At 37.9% G+C, this 26,047-nt stretch overlaps 1 protein-coding gene across 2 annotated transcripts; it reads left to right on the top strand.

Moving 5' to 3' along the window:
• The first annotated feature begins 856 nt into the window (after nt 1–856).
• On the top strand, nt 857–25,877 carry ASPA (aspartoacylase). 2 transcript variants are annotated; one of them, XM_049859856.1, is made up of 7 exons: nt 857–914; nt 2,924–3,184; nt 7,248–7,443; nt 8,922–9,015; nt 14,340–14,447; nt 21,507–21,616; nt 25,414–25,877. In XM_049859856.1, exons 2-7 carry the CDS (start codon nt 2,949–2,951, stop codon nt 25,609–25,611), a joined length of 942 nt encoding a protein of 313 aa, XP_049715813.1. In that variant the 5' UTR covers nt 857–914; nt 2,924–2,948; the 3' UTR covers nt 25,612–25,877. The 2 variants fall into 2 exon arrangements, with proteins under 2 accessions (XP_049715813.1, XP_049715812.1); XM_049859855.1 differs by lacking the exon at nt 857–914 and having other exon boundaries at nt 2,842–3,184.
• The last annotated feature ends 170 nt before the right edge of the window (nt 25,878–26,047 follow it).

The following is a 26,047-nucleotide window of genomic DNA, read 5'->3' as shown; positions in this document are numbered from 1 at the left end:
ATCCTTATGCTACTATGCTACCTGTGTTACATTTAAAAGATATAGACATGAAAAACGTGGAATCTCTGCCAGCAGTTTAGAAACATATCTACTCTATCCGTATCTTCTTCTGGTTATCATTTATTTCTACCTAGAAAATTGGTCAGAATGGGCTATAGCAATAGGGCCATAACCCATTGCCATCAATTCGATTCTGACTCATAGTAACCCAGTAGGACAGAGTAGAACTGCCCCATAGGGTTTCCAAGGAGCAGCTGATGGATTTCAACTGCTGATCTTTTGGTTAGCAGCTGAGCTCTTACCCACTTCGCCACGAGGGCTCCAAAGTACTGAAAGCAGTTTGATGATACGATTTCTGGACAACCACATTATGTACAAGGCACTTTAATATGAGAAAGAAGACCCTACTTATCCCCCCTACCATATTTTTTTGGGTCAACCCCACCTTGAATTTCTCTTCTTCAAAATTTCTGGCATCAATCTATTGCACAGCCATGACTATGAAGAAAAAATTTGCTCTCCTTTTGTTTTAAACTACATTATTTTATTAATAAATAAAGTGCCTTTATCATCACAAAATATTTGCAGTGTTGGAAGTTATTAGGCTTATTCTTTTAAGAACTTCAAAACATTAAATATTAATCTAATACCAAGATAGTGACAACTAGAAAAGGCTTCACTTTGTATAGTATCAATTCTCTGACTCTCAAAAAAAGAACTAGACTAAAAAATTGTAGGTTTTGTGGGACCTGAAAATTTAGTGCACTTTGGGAAACAGGGAGTTAAAAATCTTTCGGAAGTTAACTTGGTTTAAGAGTATGAAAAGCCTCTGTTGCTCTAGTTCTGAGGAAATGCTCTCCTTTTTTTCTAATAAAGCTTTCCACGGAAGACAAACTCTGTACACAGTAAACAAGGTAAGTATAGGACAGGATTACTGTAATTAACTCTCAAAAAAGTTATTTATTCTTACATGTAAGAGAAACTTACTTTATGCATGTTAAATGTGCTTCAAAATGCTGAACTGTTGAGATTCCATAAAACAAGCCTCAAAATGCAAGTCATTTGTGCCAGCTACTAGTAAAGAGCTGAAGCAGCATTTCCAGAGAGACTAGGGCAAAGAACAAAACTAACTACAAATCGGCAGAAAAGAAACAAAACATAATCAAGTGTTAAAAATTCACCATTTGGTTTTACTGTTCCTAAAACCAAAATAAGTAAACAACACAACTCTCATCTACTTACATTCACACACGTTTTCATAATCTTTACACTGCTTGAAATGTTTACTGTACATCAATGTGGGTAGAAAATCAAAGGCTAAAGGAACTTTTTCTTAGACTGGAACACTGTTAATGTGTAAATTTAGATTTTGTTGTTTTGCTTTCTCTGCATTATAATCTCTTAAAGGAAGAACACAGGAATTGGTTTATTAAAAATTATGAAACATTTATATTTTATATTTCTATCATGTTTTATTTGTATGTTTATTTCCTGAGCACACTGTAGTGATTATTTATGCAAATTTTGAAAGGAAAAAGTGGAATTTTGGGGAAAGCCAATAGACATTCTATTGTGTATGAAAAATATTGGTCTTTGAGTCAGAAAACTTGGGTCCCAGGCCTTGTTCTGCTCCTAAATAGCTGCAGAATCTTAAGTTATTTAACCTCTCTTTCCTGAGTTGGAATCAACTCGACGGCATTCGGTTTGGTTTGGTTTTTTGGTTCCTTTACTGCTGCATTGGGAACGTCAACACCTAACCCGCCGTATCTTACAAAATAGATGTATAAATAAACTGCGAGAACATATGCCGAAGAACATTATAAATTAAACTACTCTGTAATTGTAGTGATTTACTCTTGTTGTACCCTGTCAAACAACATGATAATTACTAGTACATAATATTCCCAGGACTTGAACATATTTGACTGTCTGGATTGCGCATGAAGTCAAACTAGATCTGGCTCAGAATCATTTCTCCGAAAGGATGTAATCATCTTAGTATTCTGGATAGTTTCTCCTAACAAAACCCCCTCTTAAGTGGTGCATTCCAGTGGACAGTCTCACTGCCAATGAATTAGGCCACGTCTATATAAACTCATAATGTGGATAAACTCATAATGTGGATAGTATATACAGTATGTCCCAAGACATTTTCAGGCATTTCAAGGACTAGAAAAGTACCAACAGTTGCTTTTCCTTTAGTATTTATGCAAAAAGTGAGGAAGATTCCTAAGAAAGTTGACAGAATGACCAAAAACTTCATGATAAAAAATAATAATAAAAAATATTTGAAAGTAGCTTTTTAAGTCTCGGTGATCATTTATTTGGCCCTTGTGTCTCTAAAGCATTCTGAAAAAAAAGAATGTTGGTTCAAGGGGGGGGCTTCTGAGGATGTCCCTGTGGCTGTTTATAAAGATGAGATTGAATTCACTCAGATGATGAAAAATAGCTGTTTTCAAATGCCAGTGAAAATATAAATATTGAATAATAACAGGTACATGTATGGACCAATTCTTTATTTTTTATATTTTTTTGAAATTGGATTTAAACTATTTTTGTTATTACAAATAATCATAAACTCACCATTAGATGTCAGGGAAGGAAAAACAAATTTTTGGTATGAGTGTGATGCTGATTTATAATTGCATTTAGATGTACTGACCATCTGAGGGAGTTAGAAGTTAGAGTAAACAGCTGTATCTCTCGCTGATCTTTGCATATTTTAATCCAAATATGGTAAAGGGCAGGGCTAAAGGAAGGAGTGTCCATATAATAAACAGAGCTCGGAACTTGAAACAGAGTTAAGATGTACTCAAGGGAACTTTGAACTTTGCACTTTGGTGAAATATTCCTTTCAATTTAAATTTCTCAACTTTTCTTCAGAAATTAAGTTTACTTTGATCTTCTCTCTTCTGAATTGCAGAAGTCAGATAAAACTACATGGTAAAATGACCTCTTGTCACGTTGCTGAAGAGCCTATAAAAAAGGTTGCTATATTTGGAGGAACGCATGGCAACGAGCTAACAGGAGTCTTTCTAGTTAAGCACTGGCTAGAGGATGGTGCAGAGATTCAGAGAGCAGGGCTGGAGGTGAAACCGTTTATTACCAACCCAAGAGCAGTGAAGAAGTGTTCCAGATATATTGACTGTGACTTGAATCGAGTTTTTGACCTTGAAAATCTTGGGTAAGACTATGTTTTATGTTGTGTGCATGTGTATGTGTGAGAAAAGCGGTATGTGTGTGAGAGAGAACACACCTATACCTATAAAAAAATGCATGTTATAAATACGCATGTTAATCCATATAGTTGCTATCGTAAGATCACTTTCACTTTTAATCACACTTCATGACGAACTACACAAGTATCTAAACTAGACATTCATATGCTTTTTTACAATCTTTCTTAAATGCCAGGCTATTCTTAACTGATTTTCTTTTTAAATGTACTCTATACAGACTGAGGCAAATAAATAACAAATGTTTTATTTTTAAACAATATCTTTAAGGAAACACATTTAATAATCCTTTGCATGAAAGTAGTGTTTGACCACTATGCTTGTGCACAAGTTTGTTAGCTTTCTAGATAATTCATTACTATTTTTTCGTGCAACAGTATTTATGATAGCGCATGAAGTTCTAGTTTAGAAAAATGTGATGTTTCAGTTAATATTTGTTGAAAGAAAAAGTGAGTAAATGTCCATTATCAGGTGACATGATAGCTCTGTGATCAAAGATCCACTTACCTTCAGTGGTGTATTGCCATAGATGGTAATAATGAGAGGCAAAGGCACTCCACCTGAACAAATACTTTAAATTCCAACCACTGTATACTAAACTGCATACAATGTATGTGATAGTAACACTCCAGGTACGCCCTTGTTAACTATTTTTGCTTTTGGTTATATCATAATAGCTACCGTTGTAGATAGACATACATGCCTCTAAGCATTTGCTTTTTACCACTTCATTCTTTAATTTATCTAAAAATATTATTAAATGCCAGCTCTTCTCAGGGCACTGTGCCATGCACAAAGCTATATAAGAAACAGTTTCTACCCTTCAGGAGTATGTAGACTACTAGCTAAGACATAACATGTGCACAGAAACAACTAATGCAGAGCTACCTTATTTTTCTTTTTTTGATAAATGCTAATCTGAGTGTAGAGAATTACTCATGTTTGATCTCACTACAAATCGAAAGATAGTTATAGAGTAGAACTGCCCCATAGGGTTTTCAAGGCTGTAAATCCTTACAGAAACAGACTGCCACATTTTTCTCCTGAGGAGGGCCTGGTGGGTTCGAACGACTGACCTTTTGGTTAGCAGCTGAGTGCTTTAACCACTGTGCCATCAAACCAAAAAAAAAACATTGCCTCTGAGTCAATTCCAACTCATAGTGACCCTGTAGGACAGAGTGGAAGTGCTCCATAGCATTTCAAAGGAATAGCTGGTAGATTTGAACTGCTGATCTTTTGGTTAGCAGCTGTAGCTCTTACCCACTGCGCCACCAGAGCTCCTAAAATAGCTGTTAACTAACTCCTAAATTACAAGTAAGAGTTGTTGAAGAATAACTCTTTTAGTCAGCATGTTAACTTCTCAAATAACTCTGGACTAGAGTGAATTATATCATGACTATCCAAAGGCGTGCAGCTTCATGAGAGCAGTCTTTTAAATTAAATTCATTTTCTGCTTTTTTTCCCTTAATACTATCCAGAGGCTAGACAGTTCTCTCTCAGGATGGTTAAGAAAATTTATGAGACTGATAATCTAAGTTTTCCTGTTCTCGCTCCCTCAAACTTCCTCCTTCTCCTGTATTCCCCATCTCAGTGATGGCACCATTACCCACCAATCCCTTACGGAACTCATTTTAGAACCTTCCCAGGTCTTTATCTTCCATGTCCAGTGGGTCTCTATGTCATCTCAGTTGTTCCCGGCAAGTATTTCTCAAATCCAGTCTTCCTCTCCATTTCCACTAAACCAAAAAAATCAAACCATTTGCCATTAAATCAATTCCAACTCATGACAACCCATATATGTCAGAGTAAAACTGTGCTCCACAGAGTTTTTGACGGCAGATTTTTTTTTTTTCCGGAAGTAGGCCGCCAGGCCCTTCTTCTGAGGTGTCTCTGGGTGGGAGAACCATTAACCTTTCAGTTAGCAGCAAGCACATTAAACATTTGCACCATTCAGGCACTCCCCATTTCTGCTGCTGTTGTTGTTAGGTGCCATCGAGTCGGTTCTAAGTCGTAGCGACACTGTGTACAACAGAATGAAACACTGCCTGGTCCTGGGCCATCCCCACAATCGTTATTATGCTTAAACCCATTGTTGCAGCCACCAGGTCAATCCATCTCAAGGAAGATCTTCCTCTTTTTGGCTGGCCCTCTACTTTACCGAGCGTGATGTCCTTCTCCAGGGACTGATCACGCCTGACAACATGTCATAGTATGTGAGACATAGTCTTGCCATCCCTATGTCTAAGGCGCATTCTGGTTGTACTTCTTCCAAGACAGAGTTGTTCGTTCTTTTGGCAGTCCACGGTATATTCAATATTCTTTTCTAACACCACAATTCAAAGGCATCAATTCTTCTTCGGTCTTCCTTATTCATCATCCAGCTTTCACATGCATAGGACATGATTGAAAACACTATGGCCTGTGTCAGGTGCATCTTGCTCTTCAAGGTGACATCTTTGTTTTTCAACACTTTAAAGAGGTCTGTTACAGCAGATTTGCCCAATGCAGTGCATCTTTTGATTTCCTGACTGCTGCTTTGTGTGGACAGTTAGAGTAGCCCCCTAAAGAATCTCTCCGTGTCCAGCCTTACTCCAGTCCTTTCTGCATCCATCCTGCGTATGGTAGCCATAGGGACCATTCTAACATGCAAATCTTACCATGCCTATCCCCTGCTGAAAATTCTGCAAAAGACTCTTATTCAAAATCTAAACAACTTAGCATAGCTAATAGGGTCCTTCAGGATATTGCCCCTGCCTCTTCTTCCAGCCCTATCCCTTCAGACTCTTCCAGTGGGACCTGAACTTCAGGCATGAAAACTTGAAGTTTCTGTTATCTTTTAAGACTTCAACCCTTGACTCTGAACAACTAGGTAGGTAGTGGTGCTGTTTATTAATGTGGGAGAGAATGATGTAGAAGCAATTGGTTCAGAGTGGGGAATCACATACGGTTATCTCATGAATTAACTTTTAAAATGCGTACATATCCATTAGAAATTGTTTTTGGCTGTGTATAACAGAAACCTAAAAACAATGACTCAAACAAATAAGGGTTTCTTTTTCACAAATAGTAATTCCAGAGACAGGTAGGCAGCCCAGGGCTAGGGCAGTGGCTCAATGATATCATCAATGCCATAGGCTCTACCTGTCTTCCCACTGCACCATCCTAGCATTCACCTTTTGTCCTCATGGCTTTTGCCTCATAGTCATAAAATATCTGCTTCACCTTCTTGATTGCAGGTGCAGTCTCTAGATTCCTCGGAATTACTAGCAAAAATAGTTACGGAATAGAAATAAATGGAATTACAGGAAAATGAGGTAGAGTGGCTTAATGAGGAAAAATAAATTTAAATCATAACCATGTAAAGCAAAAAAAAAAAAGTATATCTTAACCATCTGTGGTGGGGGTAGATAGAGACTTATTTGAGAATTCAATAACAACTATGAAGCCTCATCCCAGAAAAAAAACATGCAAATATCCACAAAATTTTGCAATTTTGGAGGGTTTACAGATTTTTATCTATAAAGTTTGACCCTGGACCACTGGTGGTTCTTGGACCTCCATTAGTAATCCCTGACTGGAGGATGTAAGCACCTAAGTTTCACTGTTTTGTGCGCTAGAGTTAGCTAGAGTGCAAAAAAAAAGTTAATTTGATGACCCAGCCCCAAAATAAATAGCCCAATGCACCATATTTATGTGCTCGGAAACTGTTTATTAAATTGTACAAGATTGCAATAAAATGTTGAATTCTGTTTGAAATGTTCTACCTTGTGACCAGTCACATCAACAAACTGTCATTTTGTCAAAATGCAATGCAACATTAATTATAGGGAATCAAATGAAGGAAAAATGGTATTTTTTATTTATAAAGTTTTTCAGATGTTTTCACTTCTCTCACAGATATTTCATATTAAAGGTTTGGCAACTGGTTCCTTGTAAATTGTGTTTTTATTGTATATTTATGTTATCTCAGCCACAGATGTTTTTAATCTTTTTTTTCTCTGCTAATAACAGCAAAAATAGGTCAGAGGATTTGCCATATGAAGTAATAAGGGCTCAAGAAATAAATCATTTATTTGGTCCAAAAGAGAGTGAAGATTCCTATGACATTATTTTTGACCTTCACAACACTACGTCTAATATGGGGTGCACTCTTATTCTTGAAGATTCCAAGAATGACTTTTTAATTCAGATGTTTCATTATATTAAGGTAATGTTAATTTTATTAATTTATAAGTTAGCATAGGACCTGTACTTTTAAGTCAATTAGAGATGTGAAACAACCAGAAAAGGATCAGGAGAGAGGGCCCAAGAGAGATGGGGTCTGCTCCAAACTAAGCTTGGGAGAGAGGGGTGGTATCAGAATATAGAGGGACCAGCGACTGCCAAGAGAAAGGACAGGGAACAAGTAAAAGAATATACACAATGAATGAAAGAATAAAACACTTGTAGATTCTTGTATCTGTAAAATAACAAATCTTTATCCAGACAACTACCAAATCTGGGCTATTTGGTAAAACCAAGTAAAAATTATATCAAAATTTTAAAATGTGTGATTGAAGTAGTTCAATTTTAGGAAGCTCATGAAATAGTCATTTAATGTTGACTAAAGTCCTATAATAAAAAGCTTGGCTCCCTTTAGTTCTGCTCTTGCCCCCATTTTATTCAGATACCCCAGCACACATTGGATCTTTCAGTACTTCACATAGTTAATCATTTTAAGGCTCAGAGATCTACAAAATGGAAAATTCTGCAATTCAGTGTGTAGTCTGTAGCCAGAGAAAAATTGCTAGAAAGTAACAACCAAGGAAAAACACAAATAATGAACCGTATGTTTGCTTCTGTATAATGGCTATCCACACTTTCTGAAAGGCAGTATGACTTAGTGGAAAGTGTTTGTCCTGTAGTTAGGAGGACCTGAGTTCTAATGCTGATTATCTCATCCGCTAACCTTGAACAAGAAACTCAATTCTCAGAATCTTGCTTTCCTCATTTTATAAAATTAGCATGATAACACCCCATATGACTGTTAAAAGCCTTAAATGATGCAAAGTATTTAAACATTTAGTGCAATAACTTAGCAGATTGTAAAGGTTTTTTTTAAAGGTTAACTATTATTTTTGTTTCCCTTGAGTTTCTGACAGTAGCTAGATAGTAGTTCTTGTAGGAGATCATCATCAAGTCATTCTTTGTTAATCACTGAAGGGATAGCTGAATGCTTTGGTTGCAAGGTTATCAAATCTGAAAGGTCTAGCTTAAATTCTCATTCGGTTAAGTGGAGGGGGTCACTCAACATCAGTAGAGAGCTGAGCACAGGGGTAGAAACAGAATTCTTTAAGAGACCAATACTAAGCTAAATAGTAAGTGTAACCAGTGATAAAAACAAAAATAATCACATCCATTTAGAAGGAAAATTTATTTCCTATTCTTTAATCATGGTTCTGGAGAATTGCTTAATGTACATTTTACCCAAAAAGCTATGTATAATTTGATTTTATAAGTAATTAATTTATGTGTTTTCAAAGCTGTAACAATAACATTGAGTTTTAGAGTGCATTTCATAAAGTTCTTTTACTGATTTTAGCTGATGAAGTAAAACATATTAAAAGCATTATTGAGTCTGTAGCAGCAAAGAGAACAAACATATGGTCTTTACATAATAAGAAAGATGTTTTAAATTCTTTTCAGACTTCTTTGGCTCCATCACCCTGCTATGTTTATCTTATTGAGCATCCATCCCTCAAATATGCAACCACTCGTTCTATAGCCAAATATCCAGTTGGTAAGTCATATTTTCCATTGTCATAACTGAACAAAATATATCCTATCTGAAACTCCAAGAAAATTATTTATAAAGAATGCTTATAGCTACCTTGCATATTAGTACAGCTTGTAACTTTCAAGTAGCAAGGATATTAACCCCAGGCAGGCAAACACTCTAACTATACTAAACTTCCTCAATTTTATTGAGCAGCCTTTCGTTTTTTGTTCATATTGTTTTCTTTGCTGTAATGCTCAGTCCTTCTAAATTAGCCTTGCAGAATTCTTCTCATCCTCAAGGTCCAGTTCAAATGCCACCTTCTAAAGAGCCTTCCCTAACCACACTCCAGAGTCATTTACTCCACAAATTTCTTTAAACAGTTGGTGAACCAGGCCTAGTCCTCAGACAACCCTTTGAAGGAAAGGGAATATCATGTACAATGGACCCCGAGCTCCTGATTGATTACATGTCATTCTTGCTACACTGTAATCTCCAGTTATCATAGAGTTCTCTGTCCCCTACCCTTTCTGCAGCCTAATAGTGCACATTTGATGAGTGTTAGTTGTAATTTCCACTGAGTACACAATTTAAACTTATAAATGATTGCTAATTACAGATTTAATCACACATGCCACTTAGATATATACAAATATTCCCTGCCATATGATTCCTATAACTATGACTATATATAAAATATTAGTCATTTAACTTTGGTAATATATACATTCATGAGCTTATTCAGTGTGGTCAGATTTGATTGGGCCAGAAAGGCAGTGGATCTGTTTCTTCAAAGTACTTGTAGTTCCAGAGGAGCATGAGCTTTAGGTCTTCTCCAGGCTGCTTTCTGGCTCTCTCATTGTCAAGGAGTCTAAGGTTTTAACCTACCTGCAAGCTAATAAGTTAGTTGTTTTGTTGTGTTTTGTTTTTGTGGATGCTGGTATTAGACAGAAGACTCCTAGGTCAGAAACATGTAATAGTTTATTAACATCAGCGGTAACAGAGTGTCATCATTTGCGCTGGCTCCTGAGCACCAATTCCATATGATATGTGAAAAGGGCCAGATAACACCTACACATGCCAGTGGCACTCCAGGGGCAACGATTGAGCTAAGGGAACTTGAATCTTCTGTAATGGCCAGTAGACACACTTGCCTGTTGCTCCCAGGAAAACACCATCTCTATCTTCCAAGGCTGTTGAATATACAAACATCCTTGAAAAGGAGAGGGTGATGATTGAAGGACAAGTATGGGGAAGACTTGATCAAGAGAGAAGAGGGTAGATATGTGCTTTAGAGAAAGAGTAGCTTTATAGCTATAAGGATGGATGCTTGACAGCCACAGGAGGTAGGCCTGATAGTGCAGACATAGTTGTGTTACGAAGAAATGAAAACAATTTTTTTTTCTACACCACTTTATCTGTCAGTTTGTGGTGCTGTGGTGGCTTGTGTGTCGCTGTGATGTTGAAAGCTATGTCACCAGTATTTCAAATACTTGCAGGGTCTAGCATTGTGGACTGGTTTCAGCAGAGCTTCCAGACTAAGACAGACTAGGAAGAAGACCTGGCAGTCTACTTCTGAAACAATTGGCCAGCGAGAACCTTACAAATAGCAGCAGAACATTATCTGATACATTGCCAGAAGATGAGCCCCTTAGGTTGGAAGGCACTCAAAATATGACTGGGGAAGAGCTTCTTCCTCAAAGTGGAGTCGATCTTAATGACATGGATGGACTAAAGTTTTCAGGACCTTCATTTCCTGATGTGGCATGATCCAAAATAAGAAGAAACAGCTGTAAACATCCATTAATAATCACAGCTTGGAATGTACGAGGCATGAATCTAGGAAAATTGGAAGTCATCAGAAATGAAGTGGAACACATAAAGGTCAGTATCATAGGCATTAGTGAGCTGAAATGGACTAGAATTGGTCATTCTGAATCTAACAATCATATGGTCTACTATGCTGAGAATAACAAGTTGAAGAGGAATGATGTCACATTCCTTGTCAAAAATACATTTCAGGATCTATTCTGGAGTACTACGATGTCAGTGATAGGATAATACCCATACGCCTACAAGAAAAATCAGTTACTATGACTATTATTCAAATTTATGCACCAACCACTAAGGTCAAAAATGAAGAAATTGAAAATTTTTATCAAATTCTGCAGTCTGAAATCGATCAAACATGCAATCAAGATGCATTCATAATCACTGGTGATTGAAATGAGAAAGCTGGAAATAAAGAAGGATCAGTAGTTGGAAAATATGGCCTTGATGATGGAAACAATGCCGAAGATCACAGAATAGAATTTTGCAAGACCAACGACTTCTTCATTGCAAATACCTTTTCCAACAACATGAAAGGACCTCACCAGATGGAATACACAGGAATCAAATCGGCTACATCTGTCAAAAGAAATGATGGAGAACCTCAATATCATCAGTCAGAACAAGGCCAGGGCCAACTTTCGAACAGACATACTATCAGTTTCTCATATGCAAGTTCAAGTTGAAGCTGAAGAAAATTAGAGCAAGTCCATGAGAGCCAAAATATGACCTTGAGACTATCCCACCTGAATTTAGAGACCATCTCAAGAACAGATTTAACACATTGAACACTAATGACCAAAGACCAGATGAGTTGTGGAATGACGTCAAGGATATCATACATGAAGAAAACAAAAGGCTATTAAAAAGACAGGAAAGAAAGAAAAGACCAAAATAGATGTCAGAAGACTCTGAAACTTGCTCTTGAAAGTCAAGTAGCTAAAGTAAACAGAAGAAATGATGAAGTAAAAGAGCTGAACAGAAGATTTCAAAGAATAGCTCGAGAAGACAAAAGTATTATAGTGAAATGTGCAAAGACCTGAAGTTAGAAGACCAAATTTCTCAAGCTGAAAGAACTGAAGAAAAAAAATTCAAACCTTGAGTTGCAATTTTGAAGGCTTCTATGGGCAAAATATTGAATGATGCAGGAATCATCAAAAGAAGATGGAAGAAATACAAAGAGTCACTGTACCAAAAAGAATTAATCAACATTGAATCATTTCAGGGGGCAGCATATGAATCAATAACTGATGGTAATGGAGGAATAAGTCCAAGCTGCACTACAGGCATTGGCGAAAAACAAGGCTCCAGGAATTGACAGAATACCAATTGAGATATTTCAAAAAGAAAAAACAGATGCAGCGCTGGAGGTACTCACTCGTCTGTGCCAAGGAATTTGGAAGACAGCTACCTGACCAACCAACTGGAAGAGATCCACATTCGTGCCCATTCCAAAGAAAGGTGATCCAACCGGATGCAGAAATTATTCAACAATATTATAAATGTCACACACAAGTAAAATTTTGCTGAAGATCATTCAAAAGTGGTTGCAGCAGTACATCGACAGGCAACTGCCAGAAATTCAAGCCCAATTCAGAAGAGGACATGGAATGAGGGATATCGTTGCTGGTGTCAGATGGATTTTGGCTGACACCAGAGAATACTAGAAAGATGTTTATCTGTGTTTTATTGGCTATACAAAGGCATTCGACTATGTGGATCATAACAAATTGTGAATAACTTTGCAAAGAATGGGAATTCCAGGACACTTAATTGTGCTCATGAGGAACCTGTACATAGACCTAGAGGCAGTCACTCAAATAAAACAAGGGGATACTTTGTGGTTTAAAATCAGAAAAGATGTGCATCGGGGTTGTATCCTTTCACCGTACTTATTCAATCTGTATGCTGAGCAAACAATCCAAGAAGCTGGACTATACGAAGAAGAAGAATGGGGCATCAGGATTGGAGAAAGACTCACTAACAATCTGCGATATGCAGATGACACAACCTTGCTTGCTGAAAGTGAAGAGGACTTGAAGCACTTACTGATGAAGATACAAGGCTACATTTCGGTATGAATTGCACCTCAACACAAAGAAAACAAAAATACAACTGGACAAATGAGCAACATCATAATAAACAAGAAAAGATTGAAGTTGTAAGGGATTTCATTTTACTTGGATCCACAATCAACGCCCACAGAAGTAAAAGTCAAGAAATCAAATGACGTATTGCATTGCAAAAATCTGCTGCAAAAGACCCCTTTAAAGTGTTGAATAGCAAAGATGTCACTTTGAGGACTTAGGTGTGCCTGAGCCAAGCCATGGTGTTTTCAATCACCTCATATGCATTCAAAAGCTGGACAATGAATAATGAAGACCAAAGAAGAATTGATGCCTTTGAATTATGGTATTGGCAAAGAATATTGAATATACCATGGTCTGCCAGAAGAGTGAACAAATTTGTGTTGGAAGAACTACAACCAGGGTGCTCCTTAGAAGCAAGGATGGCAAGACTTCGTCTCACATATTCTGACCATGTTATCAGGAGGGATAAGTCCCTGGAGAAGGACATCACGCTTGGTAAAGTAGAGGGTCATTGAAAAAAAGGAAGACCCTCAATGAGATGGATTGACACAATGGCTGCAACAATGGGCTTAAGCATAACAAAAATTGTGAGAATGGCACAGGACTGGGCAGTGTTTTGTTCTGTTGTGCATATGTTTGCTATGAATCAGAACCAACTCAACATCACCTAACAACAACAGCAGAAAATTAAAACCATTGCACTGTTTTATCAGGATGAGTTGTTATGTTAAGGGCAAGAGTGTTGCTCTCTAGGGTGGCATGGATTGTTCTATTGGCTGAAATCCATGGCTCATCTGGTCTAGTTTTCTATGACTAAATAAATGTTGCTTCCTCCTGTCAAACCTGCCTATGACAATTTCTCTTTATGGTCACTTACTATTTTTTCAGCATAAATTTGTTTACCCCTTTTACTGTATTAGGAGCCCTGGTGACACGGTGGTTAAAGCACTCAGCTGCTAACCGAAAGGTCAGTGGTTCAAACCCACCAGCCACTCCACAGAAGAAAGATATGACAGTCTGCTTGGGCAAAAATGTATAGCATTGGAAACCCTATGGGGTAGCTCTGCTCCATCCTACAGGGTTGCTATGAGTTGGGATCAACTCAGCAGCAGCAGATTTGGTTTACTGTATTATGTTTTTTAAATATTTTGACAATGTTGAATAAAATTTGAAGACACCAGTATCTTACTGTTCTTTGATTTTTTCCATATTCTCTCCCAATCTTTATTCACTATGCATATAATTTGTACATGTTCAGCTTTTTATTTTACCTACATTTATGTTTTAAACATTTTCCATGATGCTACAAGATCTACTTTTTAATAATTTTTAATGATAGGATTTTAGATCTTCAGATATTAAAATGCTCAGCTTTACAATATATTCTAATACTTATATAAATGTGACAGTTTCCTCTTCCATACCTAGGTATAGAAGTTGGTCCCCAGCCTCAAGGGGTTCTGAGAGCTGATATTTTGGATCAAATGAGAAAAATGATTAAACATGCTCTTGATTTTATACATCATTTCAATGAAGGTAAGTAGTGAGGAGGAGATTTTTTCCTTGTTAGTTCATATAAATGTACAAACAGATCAGGAAAGGGAGATGATATGAGCACACACAATGACTTAACCCCTAAACACTGAAATAGCAATGAGAACCTAGGTCACATTTGCCATGCTCATGATCTAGATGCCTTTTAAAATTTGTCTTCACTTGAACTATTCCTCAATGACCAGAATAGACACCTTCAAAAAAAAGCAGCTACCAGATAATGCTCCCCAAATCAAACCCTTATTTTCCTATTAATCTCAATGTTAAAAAGCAAAGAAAGACTAAAAAATACAAATGTCTGATAAATATATAAAAAGATATTGGACATCACGAGCAATTAGAGAAACGCAAGTTAAAATGAAAAACCATTTTCCCACATTAGACTGGGAAAATATTAAAATTTAATAATATTAAGTGTGAGTGATGATGTAGGAAAAGAAGATACACTTATTCTCTGTTGATGAAACTACAAATTGGTATAGACGCTTCGCTTGTTGTATGTCATTGAGTCAATTCTGACTCAGAACAACCCTATATGGCAGGGTAGAACTACCCCATAGGGTTTCCTAGGCCGTAGGAGCAGATCACCAGGTCTTTTCTCCCACGGAGTAGCTGGTGGGTTCAAACTGCCAACCTTTTGGTTAGCAGCCAAGTACTTAACCATCGTACCACCAGGGCTCCTTGAAGACAATTTAGAGAGTACTCTTATAGTTTTCACTTTTAAAAATGCACAAATCCTATGACCCAGAAATTCCACATCTGAGAGAAACGTAAGTACATGCACAAGCAAAGCATTGTATACAAGGCTGGTTGTTGTAGCACTGTTTGTAACAGAAAGGATGGAAACACCTGAATATCCATCAGTTGGGGAACAGCTAAATAAACAAATGTGGAATGATCTTCAAACATATTATTTATTGAAAGAAAGAAATTTGCAAAACAAAACATATGCTATAACTCTTTGTTTTTAAATAATAATAATTATTTTAAAAACACTAGGTGGCATAGTGGTTAAGTGCTATGGCTGCTAACCAAAAGGTTGGCGGTTCAAATCTGCCAGGCACTCCTTGGAAACTCTACGGGGCAGTTCTACTCTGTCCTATAGGGTCACTATGAGTCAGAATCGACTCAATGGCACTGGGTACACTGGGGTAGTTTTAATACCCAGAAAAAGTTTTAGAGGAAAGCACATCAAACTTATAACAGTGATTACTGGAAAGGTGAGGAACAAACCAAGCTAATTTTAGTTATTTTCAAGAAGAGTGCATTCATGTATTATTTGTGTAATTAAAAATTAATTATACACATAAAAATCAGTTTGGTTCCTCTACACTAATAAGGGGGACTCTGAAAAGGAAATCAAGAAAGCAATACCATTTACAATATCCTCCAAAAGGGTAAAATACTAGGAATAAACCTATCCAGGGATGTAAAAAACTTATACAAGGAAAATTATAAAATGCTACTACAAAAAACTAAAAGACATCTACATAGATTGAAAAACATTTATGCTCATGGATTGGAAGACTTAACATTGTGAAAGTTAAAACAATCTATAGATATAATGCAATCTCTATCCAAGTCCCAACAACATTCTTTAATGAAATGAAAAAACTAATCTCCAGCTTTATATGGAAAGAGGCTCCAAATAGCTAAAGCAATATTAAAGAAGAAGAACAAAGTAGGAAGCCTCACACTTCTCAATCTCAAAAGTTACATACAGCCATGGTAATCAAAACAGCCTTGTACTAGTTCAACAATGGACACATAGACCAATGGAATAGAATTGAGAACCCAGAAGTAAATTCATCCATCTGGGCAGCTGATCTTCAACAAAGGGTCAAAGTCCATTCAATGTGGAAGAAACAGCCTCTTTAACAAATGGTGCTGGCAAAACTGGATATTCATATACAGAAAAATTAATCAGGATCCATACATCACGTCATGCACAAAAACTAACTCAAAATCAATCAAAAACCTAAACATTAAAGCTAAAACTATAAAGTTCCTGGAAGACAACATAGGAACAAAACTAGGGGACCTAATTTTCAGCATAAATACCTATTGAACACAACTAAGATGCATGAATGACAGAAGATAAATTAGATAACTGGGACCTCCTAAAAATTAATTACTTATGCTCATCAAAAGACTTTAAGAAGAGAGTAAAAAGAGGACCTGCAGACTGGGAAAAAATATTTGGCAATGACATATCTGATAAGTGTCTAATCTCTAAAATATATAGAAAACTTCAACAACTCAACAACAAAAAGATAAACAATCCAATCAAAAAATGGGCAAAAGACATGAACAGACACTTCACCAAAGAGGACATGCAGGTGGCCAATAAATATGTGAAAAGATACTTGTGATCATCAGCCATTAAAAAGAAAACCCAGTGCTGTCGAGTCGATTCCAGCCATTAGAGAGATGCAAATCAAAGCTACAATGAGATATTTCACCCCTGCAAAAATGGCAGTGATAAAAAAAAAAAGAAAGAAAACAAATGCTGGCAGGCTTGGGGAATCAGAACTCATATACACTGCTGGTGGGAGTACAAAATGGTACAACCATTATGGAAAACTGTATGGTGCCAGAAAGCCAGAAATAGAAATACCTTATGATCCAGGAATCCCACTCCTAGGTGTATATCCTGAAGATACAAGAGCAGTGACATTAATAGACATATGCACACCAATGTTCATTGCTGCATTATTAACAATAGCAAGAAGATGAAAACAACCTAAGTGCTCATCAACAGATGAATGGATTAACAAACTGTGGTACATATACAATGGAATACTATGCAGCTGTAAAGGATAATGAGGAGTCCATGAAACATGGGTTGATCTGGAGGACATTGTGCTGAGTGAAATAAGTCAATCACACAAAATATATATATATATATAGATAGATAGATAGATAGTATGATCCCATTACTATGAAAAATCAAGAATATATATGCACTTAGAAAGCACAGTGCTTTGATGGTTACCAGGGATGGGAGGGAGAAGGAGGGGAATCGCTTTCTAGATAGTAGACTTGATACTTTTGGTGATGGGAAAGACAAGATCCAATATGGGTGAAGTCAGCACAACTAAACCAAGGTGAATAAAAACACTAAGAAGTACACGAGAAAAAGTCACAATTTCTGTAAATGTTACAACACATACAATTTTGCAACAACAGTAAAAACAACCAAAAAATATGTGTGTGGTTGCATGGGTAGTTAAGGATGCGTACATATATGTGTGTGTATAGAAAGGCAAACTCGAGTAAATGCATGTGCATGTATAAGTGTACCTGTAGGGATATGTACCCACATAAATAACAAACCACATAAGGGGCACAGTTATGGAGGCTTCTTAGATATATCCAAACAAATTGCAAGATTGGTTTACTGGGTTAGAAGGCTTGACACCATGGTCTTGGGGGACAACTTAGTCAATTGACATAACATTGTTCACAAAGATAAAGTTCTACATCCTAGATTGGTGAGTACGGTCCCAGGTCTTAAAGCTTGCAAGTGGCCATCTAAAATACAACTATTGGTCACTACTCGTTTGGAGCAACAGATAGTGAAGGAAATCAAAGGCTGAAAAGAGAAATTAGTCCATAGAATTACAAGCCCACAAGAATGACAGCCACCTCTAACCTGAGACCAGAAGAACTAGTTGGTCTAGTTCAGCTACCTTTACCAACCATTCTGACCAGGGACACAGTAAAAGGTCTCAGACAGAATTGGGAAAAAATGTAGAACATAACTCAAATTCTTAAAAAAGGCCAGACCTACTAGACAGATAGAGACTGGAGGAACCCCCGAGTCTATCACCCTAAGGTAATCTTTGAACTTGAATTTGAAGCTATTTCTTCAGGTCACCTTGTAGCCAAATAATAGACTAGCTTATAAAATGAACAGTATCACTCGTGAGTAATGTGCTCCCTTAAACAATTAACTATATGAGACCAAAGAGTCAAAGTTTACCCAAAAGCAAAGATGAGAAGGTAAGGATGGGAAGGGAAACTAGATCAATGGAAGCAGAAGAAACAAAATGAAAATAATGAGAATGATGACTCATTGTGAAAATTGTAACCAATGTCATGGAACAATTTGTACAAAAATTGTTAAATGGGAACCAAATTTGCTGTGTAAGCTTTCACCTAAAGCACAATAAAATATTTTTTAAAAAGACTAATGAATTTTTTAAAATTAATTATAAATAAAATTAAGGAGACATTCTATGTAAATGTCCAACACAATGAATTGAAATTGTTGTTGAGGAATGGGTGATTATAGCAACAAAGCTGGTATATAGGTCAGTGTTTGTGGGAACCTTAACCTCAGATTGTGTACCCTACTGCGATCATGGGGATTTCTTCTGTGCTTGGTGATCCTTTGACTTCAAAGTCATGAAAACTAAAAATTAGCTCTCCACCACCTTTTTGAGAACAGGTTCTACTCTTTCTAGTGAGCTGGTATTGGGAAGATCATACCATATTCAAAAGAAACCCTTTGAATAGCAAGTTTGTAGAGCTACAACACTCTACACTCTGGTAGAAAGCCACAAATCTGAGTACAGAAATATGATTTTTAAGTCTTGTCTCACAGATTCCCACCACAGGGGTGGGGAATAGTAGCTCTAGGACACCCTACCACTACCACCTCTCCTTCAACCAGGGCAGTTCTGTTTTCTTGCTCTTCCACGTAATATTTCATTTAAGCAAAGGATTCTTCAATTCAAACATTCTAAACCACTATTAATTTAGAGGCTTGATTGACTATCCAGTTTGGTGCATTTGTAACTGAGCACCATTACCCAAAGAATGCTAACATAAATAACCAACTGGAGAAAGGTCTCCAGAAATCTGCAGGAGAACTCCGTCCTTGACTCTTTGCTACTTAAAAGTTATCAGCGACTTGGTTAAGAACATATGTGGCATGTTTATCTAGGTGATAGATGGCAAAAAGCTAGCAGGAAAATACCCTGGTTGAAATGATGGATCCGAAATATCCTGACAATTGTTAACAATTGTCTAAACTAAATGCTTAAAGTTAAATTCATTAGAGACAACGTTCCGCTTTTGTGTTTAAAATTTTCAAGATGAGGGAAGTGATCATCTTTTTTGCCTTGAATAGATTGTGGAGAACTGTGAGTAAATTATGAATTCTTACCTCAGGAGGGACAGTTATCAATAGAGCTGAGCCATACGAGAGAGTTGAGAATGGTGAAGGGTTTGAAAACCATAATAAGAATAATCCCTAAAATGTATGTAGAACTTCACAATTTACAAAGTACCTTCGCATACCTTTTCATTTACTGACCACATATGAATAATGATCGATAGAACTGAGGATATTTGGATTGGCAAAAAGAAGGCTTAAGTGCAATTTTATTTCAGGGTTTCAGAAGTACTGTTTAGAAAAGCAGTTAGACATATTTTTTGTGACCCAGAGGGCAGAATAGAATGAGTGGGATAATGTTACCTGCAGACACGAGTTTCCAATTAACAAAGCTGATCAACAATGGAATGGACCACACTTTGTGAGGTTGTTCAAGCAGGGGTAAGATGACCGCTTGGCCAGAATGATATGGAGATTAATCAAGCATTAGGTGAGAGTTAGGCTTTCCAGACTCCTTCCAACTCTGAGATTCTAAGTACAAAAATATACTCCTTTGTGTTCTACCACTTTTTCCTTTCCTCCCAATGAACCTTCTGGTTTACAGAGAAAAAAATCAGCAAAGTTCCCATCTTCATCATGGAAGGGATGGTAGCTTGTAGAAATGGCCCCAAATTCTCCCACTGCTTACATCCACGCAGTTTGCAATGTGATGTTTCAGGTCTATCAAGAGAGGGAGTATTTTCCCAGCCTTATATCTGAGCTGGCCATATGACTTTCTTTTTCTCCTTGCTCTTGGGAACCCTATACCACCTCCATGTGAGTAAGTCCAGGCTAGCCTGCTGGAAAATGAGAAGCCATGAAGCACAGAACACAGACACCCTAGCCAATAGCATACAGCTCCAGCTGACTGCCTGTCAAATGTCAGACATGTGATTAAGGCCATCCTAGATTATCCAGCCTCCAGCCAACCTGCCAGCTCACCACAAATGTATGAGCAAGCAAAGCAGAAATTAGCCAAGCCAACCCAGACCAGAGGAACCATCCTCCCAACCCACAGGATCTTGATCTAAATTAAAGAGTTGTTTTAAGCCATAAGCGCTAAAGCAGTACCTTATGCAGCAAAAGCTAATTGATACAAAAGGTGTAAAGGAGTATCCCCATCCCTACTAAGCTTTCTGCTCTAAGGGCAAAGGATTGGGGCCATAGCACACCATAGGCCCCATGTTGGATGAAAGTTCAACCCGCTTGCTCAGCAATTGCCTGGTATAGATGTAAACTACTCCTTTTCCAAGTTTGTGGGTGTTGGGTTGTTTAGTGCCACTGCACCTTTTGAAGCTGGGCTCCACTGTTGGCAGACTGCCTGCATTACAAGGTCTCACTGCTCAGGAACAGTCCAGGTGTTTGCTGTACCTGTTTAAAAAGAAAGAGCACTATGCTGATGTCACCTAACATGCTGGAAATCCTCCTGAAAATATGCAATCATAGAATGCCAAAACTGGAAGGGCCTTCTTAGATAAGGCAATTCAAAACCTTCATTTGACAGATAAACAAAGCAAGCCTCGAGAAGTTATGCATCTTGCTCAAGATCACACACCCAGGAGCTTAGAACTCAGGTGTCCTGATGCCCAGCCCTATGTTCTTTTTCTTCCACACTGTCTTTTTCAATTCTGTTTTCTACCTCTGCCCATCTGCATAAAAAAGTACTTGTCAACAATTGCCAATAGGGTTGTTTATGAACATTCTTAATTAAATGTGGTGTGTTCTCCCTGTAACCATCCATCTTCATTTTTTATTTATTTTTTTTTTTGGGGGGGGTGGTGGGTCTTCCCTCCTTAAAGTATAAACTTCTCTTTTTTCAGAGATTTTTGTTGTTATTGCTGTTTACATTTTTTTTTCTTTTTCTTTTTTTTTTGTCATAGGAAAAGAATTTCCTTCCTGTGCTATTGAGGTCTATAAAATAATGGAGAAAGTTGATTATCCCCGGAATGAAAGTGGAGAAATTGCTGCTGTTATCCATCCTAACCTGCAGGTAACATTTGCCATTTCTTTAAAATATTGAAAATAATGATGCCCTACCTTTGAATAAAACCTTACAGTTCCTAAAGCATTATACATACATTAACTCACTTGAAGTTCTCAAAAACACTAGTGTTTTCAGACTATTGAGATAGTCAGACCTTCACTCAATAAATATTTACTGAGCATATCCTGTGCTGGGCTCAGGAAATACATCAATGAATGTGGTCTATACTTTCATGGAACTTGTAAACTACATATACTAAAGGCTGAACTATGGTCTAGAAAGGAAGATAAACAACCAAGTGCTCTAACAGAATAATGAGGAGGAAGTGGTCAAACAAGGCCTCTCAGAGAAGGTGAAATCTCTACCCAAGTACAATGGGTAGGAATTATTGTATCTATTTTAATATAAGGAAACTGAGATCCAGAAGGCATATCCTTCCCACAGCCAAATAGCTGTCAATGGCAGACCCGGAACTCATGTTCTTTGTGGTTGGCCATAGTACTGTTACCTCCCTGTGATCACCACAGAGTAAGTTAAAGCAAAAAATCAGAATGTTTTCTTTGGAAGGTTTTCTGCCACCATCCTCTGACTCTCCTCGGAACTTCAAAAACACTTGCCTAGTTTGATCACCTCATTTCTTATCGGCATGGTGAAGGAGGAGGAAGCCCTGTCTCTTGGGAGAGTATAAAAATGAAACCAAACCAGTTGCCGTTGAGTCGATTCCAACTCATAGCCACCCTATAAGACACAGTGGAACTACCCCATTGGTGGATTTGAACTGCCGACTTTTAGTTAGTAGCCATAGCTCTTAACCACTACAGCACCAGGGTTTACTTGGGAGAGTGTAGGAGGTTTAAATCTGGAAAAGGCAAAGGGAAAAGCAGAGAGGAGGAAAGATTCCAAAAAGCTAAACAACACTTCACATATCCCAATGTCACAGTCTCATTTATTTTGATCCTGTCTTCTAGAGACTTTGTCAATTGTCCCAGATTTGCATCATAAGCAGTTTGGATAAGAATGTCAATACTATTATAGGCCATTACCAAGCATGCTGTTAGCAACTGCTGATGGTAATCATACCTCCATCCTGGCTCATCCTGACAAGCCCTTGTGGAGCTACCCCATGGTCTACCTTTGGGGTCTAGTCTCTCCAGGTGGGATCCTTGCTCCTTGAACTCACCAGCCTTCACAAAGCCTTAGGCCACAGGGTACCCCTCCTCTAGAGGCCCTTGCCAGACATTGTCATTCATCATATTCCCGCGCTATCCCATGACCTTAGGGCTTACTGTGTTTCTTACAATCACCTTTCTGAAGAGTAAGAAGAAGAGTGAATGTAGCCAAAGAAGAAGGCAGAAGCAATAGCATTGGGGATCACTTTCTGAAGAACTACTTGTCCTTAGGACCCATTTCAATATGAGCCACCCAGAGGCCTGGAAAGAAGTAGTAGAGCTTCTCCAGCTCTACCTATCAGCCTGCAGCATTCTAGTCAAGCTGTTTTCTTGTATGAAATACATCCCAAGCGCAACATGGGAAGACATACAAGAGACTATGGCACAGTCCTCAAGTAGATAAAATCCATGTGATATATATACACATGTATAATAGACCTGGGAACTTAATAACATCCTGCTCAACAAGACAGGCTGGTGGAGCAAGTCCCGCTTTGTGACTTAGTGGGATCTAGCTAGAATCCTGGAGAAGGAGGCTTAGGCATATTTTAAAGACAGGAAAGACAATGACAAAGAGAAAGGAGGAAAACACTATAGGTGACAAAAATAACAAGTACAAGAAACAGAGGCCAATGTGACAAATGTCCTGACAGGCTACAACACTTAGATTTTTTGAGTTTTGTATCCCTCAAGGAATTTCAATTTAGTTAGATCACTGATATGCCTCTCAACACATCTCCCTGTGGCCTAAGGCTTCATGAAGGTTGGTGAATTTAAGGAGCAAGGATCCCTGTTGGAGAGAAAAGACCCCAAAGGTTGACCATGGGGCAGCTCCACAAGGACTTGTTGAGACGAGCCAGTGCAAAGGCCCTGAGGCCGGAACAAACTTGGAGTGTTTTAGGAACAGTAGGAAGACTCATGTCAGTGGAGAGTAGGGAAGGAGCAGAGAGGCCAGTAGACCCTGGGGCCAGAGACACAGGCAAGGACCAGGTCAAGAGTCCAGATTTTGTTGTGAAAGAGATGGTTCTCAATCAGGATGTTCATTGGAATTATCTGGGGGATTTTCCCCCCAAATGCCTGGAATCTATCCCAAACCTACTAAATCAGTGCTCCTCAAACTCAAGCCATGTGAGAATCACCTAAGGAGCGTTTACAATATAGTGATTCCCCGGTCCCATCCCCAGAGATTCTGGATTCATCCAACAAGGTGTAGACAGGGTGTCAGTGTTGTTTTGTTGTTGTGCTATTGTTTCAAGTTTGCCAGCTAGTTTTCATGAGGCTCAAGTTTGGGAAGCACTGCGCTTCATCAGAATCTTTGTAGATGGGGCCCAGCCATGTGTATGTTGAAGAAGCTCCTTCAGTGGCTCTGAGCGCATCTCTTGATTGAAAACCACTGGTGCAGAACCCTAGTTCACAACTGGGGCCTGCCCTTTAGAACCACCTGGGGAGCTTTAAAAACAAAACATAAGGGTGAACAATAAATAGATGGTAGCATGAGAGAATTGGGGGAAGTGGGTGATGGAAGTGCCCTGTATCTTGGTTATATGACTCTATGCTATGCATTTGTCAAAAGTCATAGAACTGGACACCAAAATGAGTACATTTTACTGTATGTCAATTTTAAAATAAATTTTTTAAATGATGATGCCTAGGCCCCACCCTTGAGATTCTGACTGATTTATCTGGCATAGAGTCAGCCCCTCCACCCCTCTATATCTTTAAACACTGCAGATGATTACCGTGTGCAGCCAGGGTTGAGAAAATTCCTATAATGCGGTGCTTCTCAAACTCAGAAGTCATGCCTGTGAATCTCTGGAGCGCTTGTTAATATGAAGACTTTGGTTCAGTAGCTCTGCAGTGGAGATCTGTGGGGGAGGCTGATGCTACTGGGAGATGTTGGAAATGCAGACTCTCAGCTCCCCATCCCAGGTCCATAGAACCAGAATCTGTGTTTTAACAAAACCCCTAGATGGTTTACAAGTACATCAAAGTTTGAGAACTTTGCGAGGGTTCCTGTGGCCTGACAACACTGGTGTTTGAGGGCTCAAATCCCTGGTGCAGACCTTTCAGAAAACTCAATTGTTTTCATATGGTGGTGGGGGGGGCGGCGTATATATGGGAAGCTCCACCCTCTGTTAGACTCCCCCCCAGCCTGCCCCGCCACCCTCTCTCACCAATTCTCATTAGAATGGAAACTCCTGTGCGCACAGCGTTACTCATTTTTATATTCCCAGTAGTAGAATGTCTGCACACAGAAGGCTCTTAATCAATATTTACTAAATTTTGTGGAGGAGAATTTAACTTCAGCTGGCAAGAAGTAGACTATAATGGGGTGTGCGTTTAGTTTTGCCTTTTGATATTATTAATCTCTTTGGCAGCATTCAAGGCAAACCTGGTATTGAAGCAAACTTTAATTACATGTGTCAATCATAAAAATTAAAAGGGGAACTCTTTAAAATGCTGCCAAAATTTCCGTTTAGTTATATCACTCATACACCTCTCAACATATCTCTGAAGTATATCTTTTTAAAAGACGAAAATGCTCTCATTTGTTAGTTGTCTAGAGTCTGACATAAAATTTTTAAAGTCAGAGAAAAACCAAAGTATTTATTTATCTTCATCATTTCCTGAGAGGATCAAGACTGGAAACCATTGCACCCTGGTGATCCCATGTTTTTAACTCTTGATGGGAAGACGATTGCGTTGGATGGAGACTGTACCGTGTACCCGGTATTTGTAAACGAGGCAGCATATTATGAGAAGAAAGAAGCTTTCGCAAAGACAACCAAACTAACACTCAATGCAAAAAGTATTTGCTCCTCTTTACATTAGAAATCACTGTTAGCTCACTTGTTACACAGCATTTTGAAAAACTCTACTAGCCTGTAAGCTCCTTGAGGGCAGGATTGTGCCTTATTCAACTTCATATCCTTAGCACCTAGCTGAGTGTCGTACACACAGTAGGCATTCAAGCAGTATTTCTATAATAAGTGAATGTTTTAAAAGTATATTTATGTATGTAGCTTATCAATAAAGTACATTTCCTATTTCTGTATCACTTTTGATATACTTTATTAAAGAGTTTAACATTCTTAATAAGCAGCTTTAAATTCAAAATGTAAAATTAAAGATAAAAAATTGAAGATACTAGGTACAAAAAATTCTTGAGCATAGACTTAAATGTATGTTTTCAAGTTGTGTATAAATGCTATTAGAAACTAATGGTTTCTAGTACTTGCTGATTTTTATATTTAAAGTAATGATAATA

The sequence above is a fragment of the Elephas maximus genome, chromosome 19, assembly GCF_024166365.1.
Source record: "Elephas maximus indicus isolate mEleMax1 chromosome 19, mEleMax1 primary haplotype, whole genome shotgun sequence".
Classification (NCBI taxonomy): Eukaryota; Metazoa; Chordata; class Mammalia; order Proboscidea; family Elephantidae; genus Elephas; species Elephas maximus.
This window is presented reverse-complemented; position numbering and strand designations above follow the sequence as displayed.

Excerpts from the sequence above, each read along its gene's own strand:
- ASPA (XM_049859856.1), top strand. The coding sequence starts at position 2,949 with ATGACCTCTTGTCACGTTGCTGAAGAGCCTATAAAAAAGGTTGCTATA. Across the intron at positions 3,185-7,247 it reads TTTGACCTTGAAAATCTTGG|CAAAAATAGGTCAGAGGATT; the intron begins GTAAGACTATGT and ends TGCTAATAACAG. Across the intron at positions 21,617-25,413 it reads TTATCCATCCTAACCTGCAG|GATCAAGACTGGAAACCATT; the intron begins GTAACATTTGCC and ends ATTTCCTGAGAG.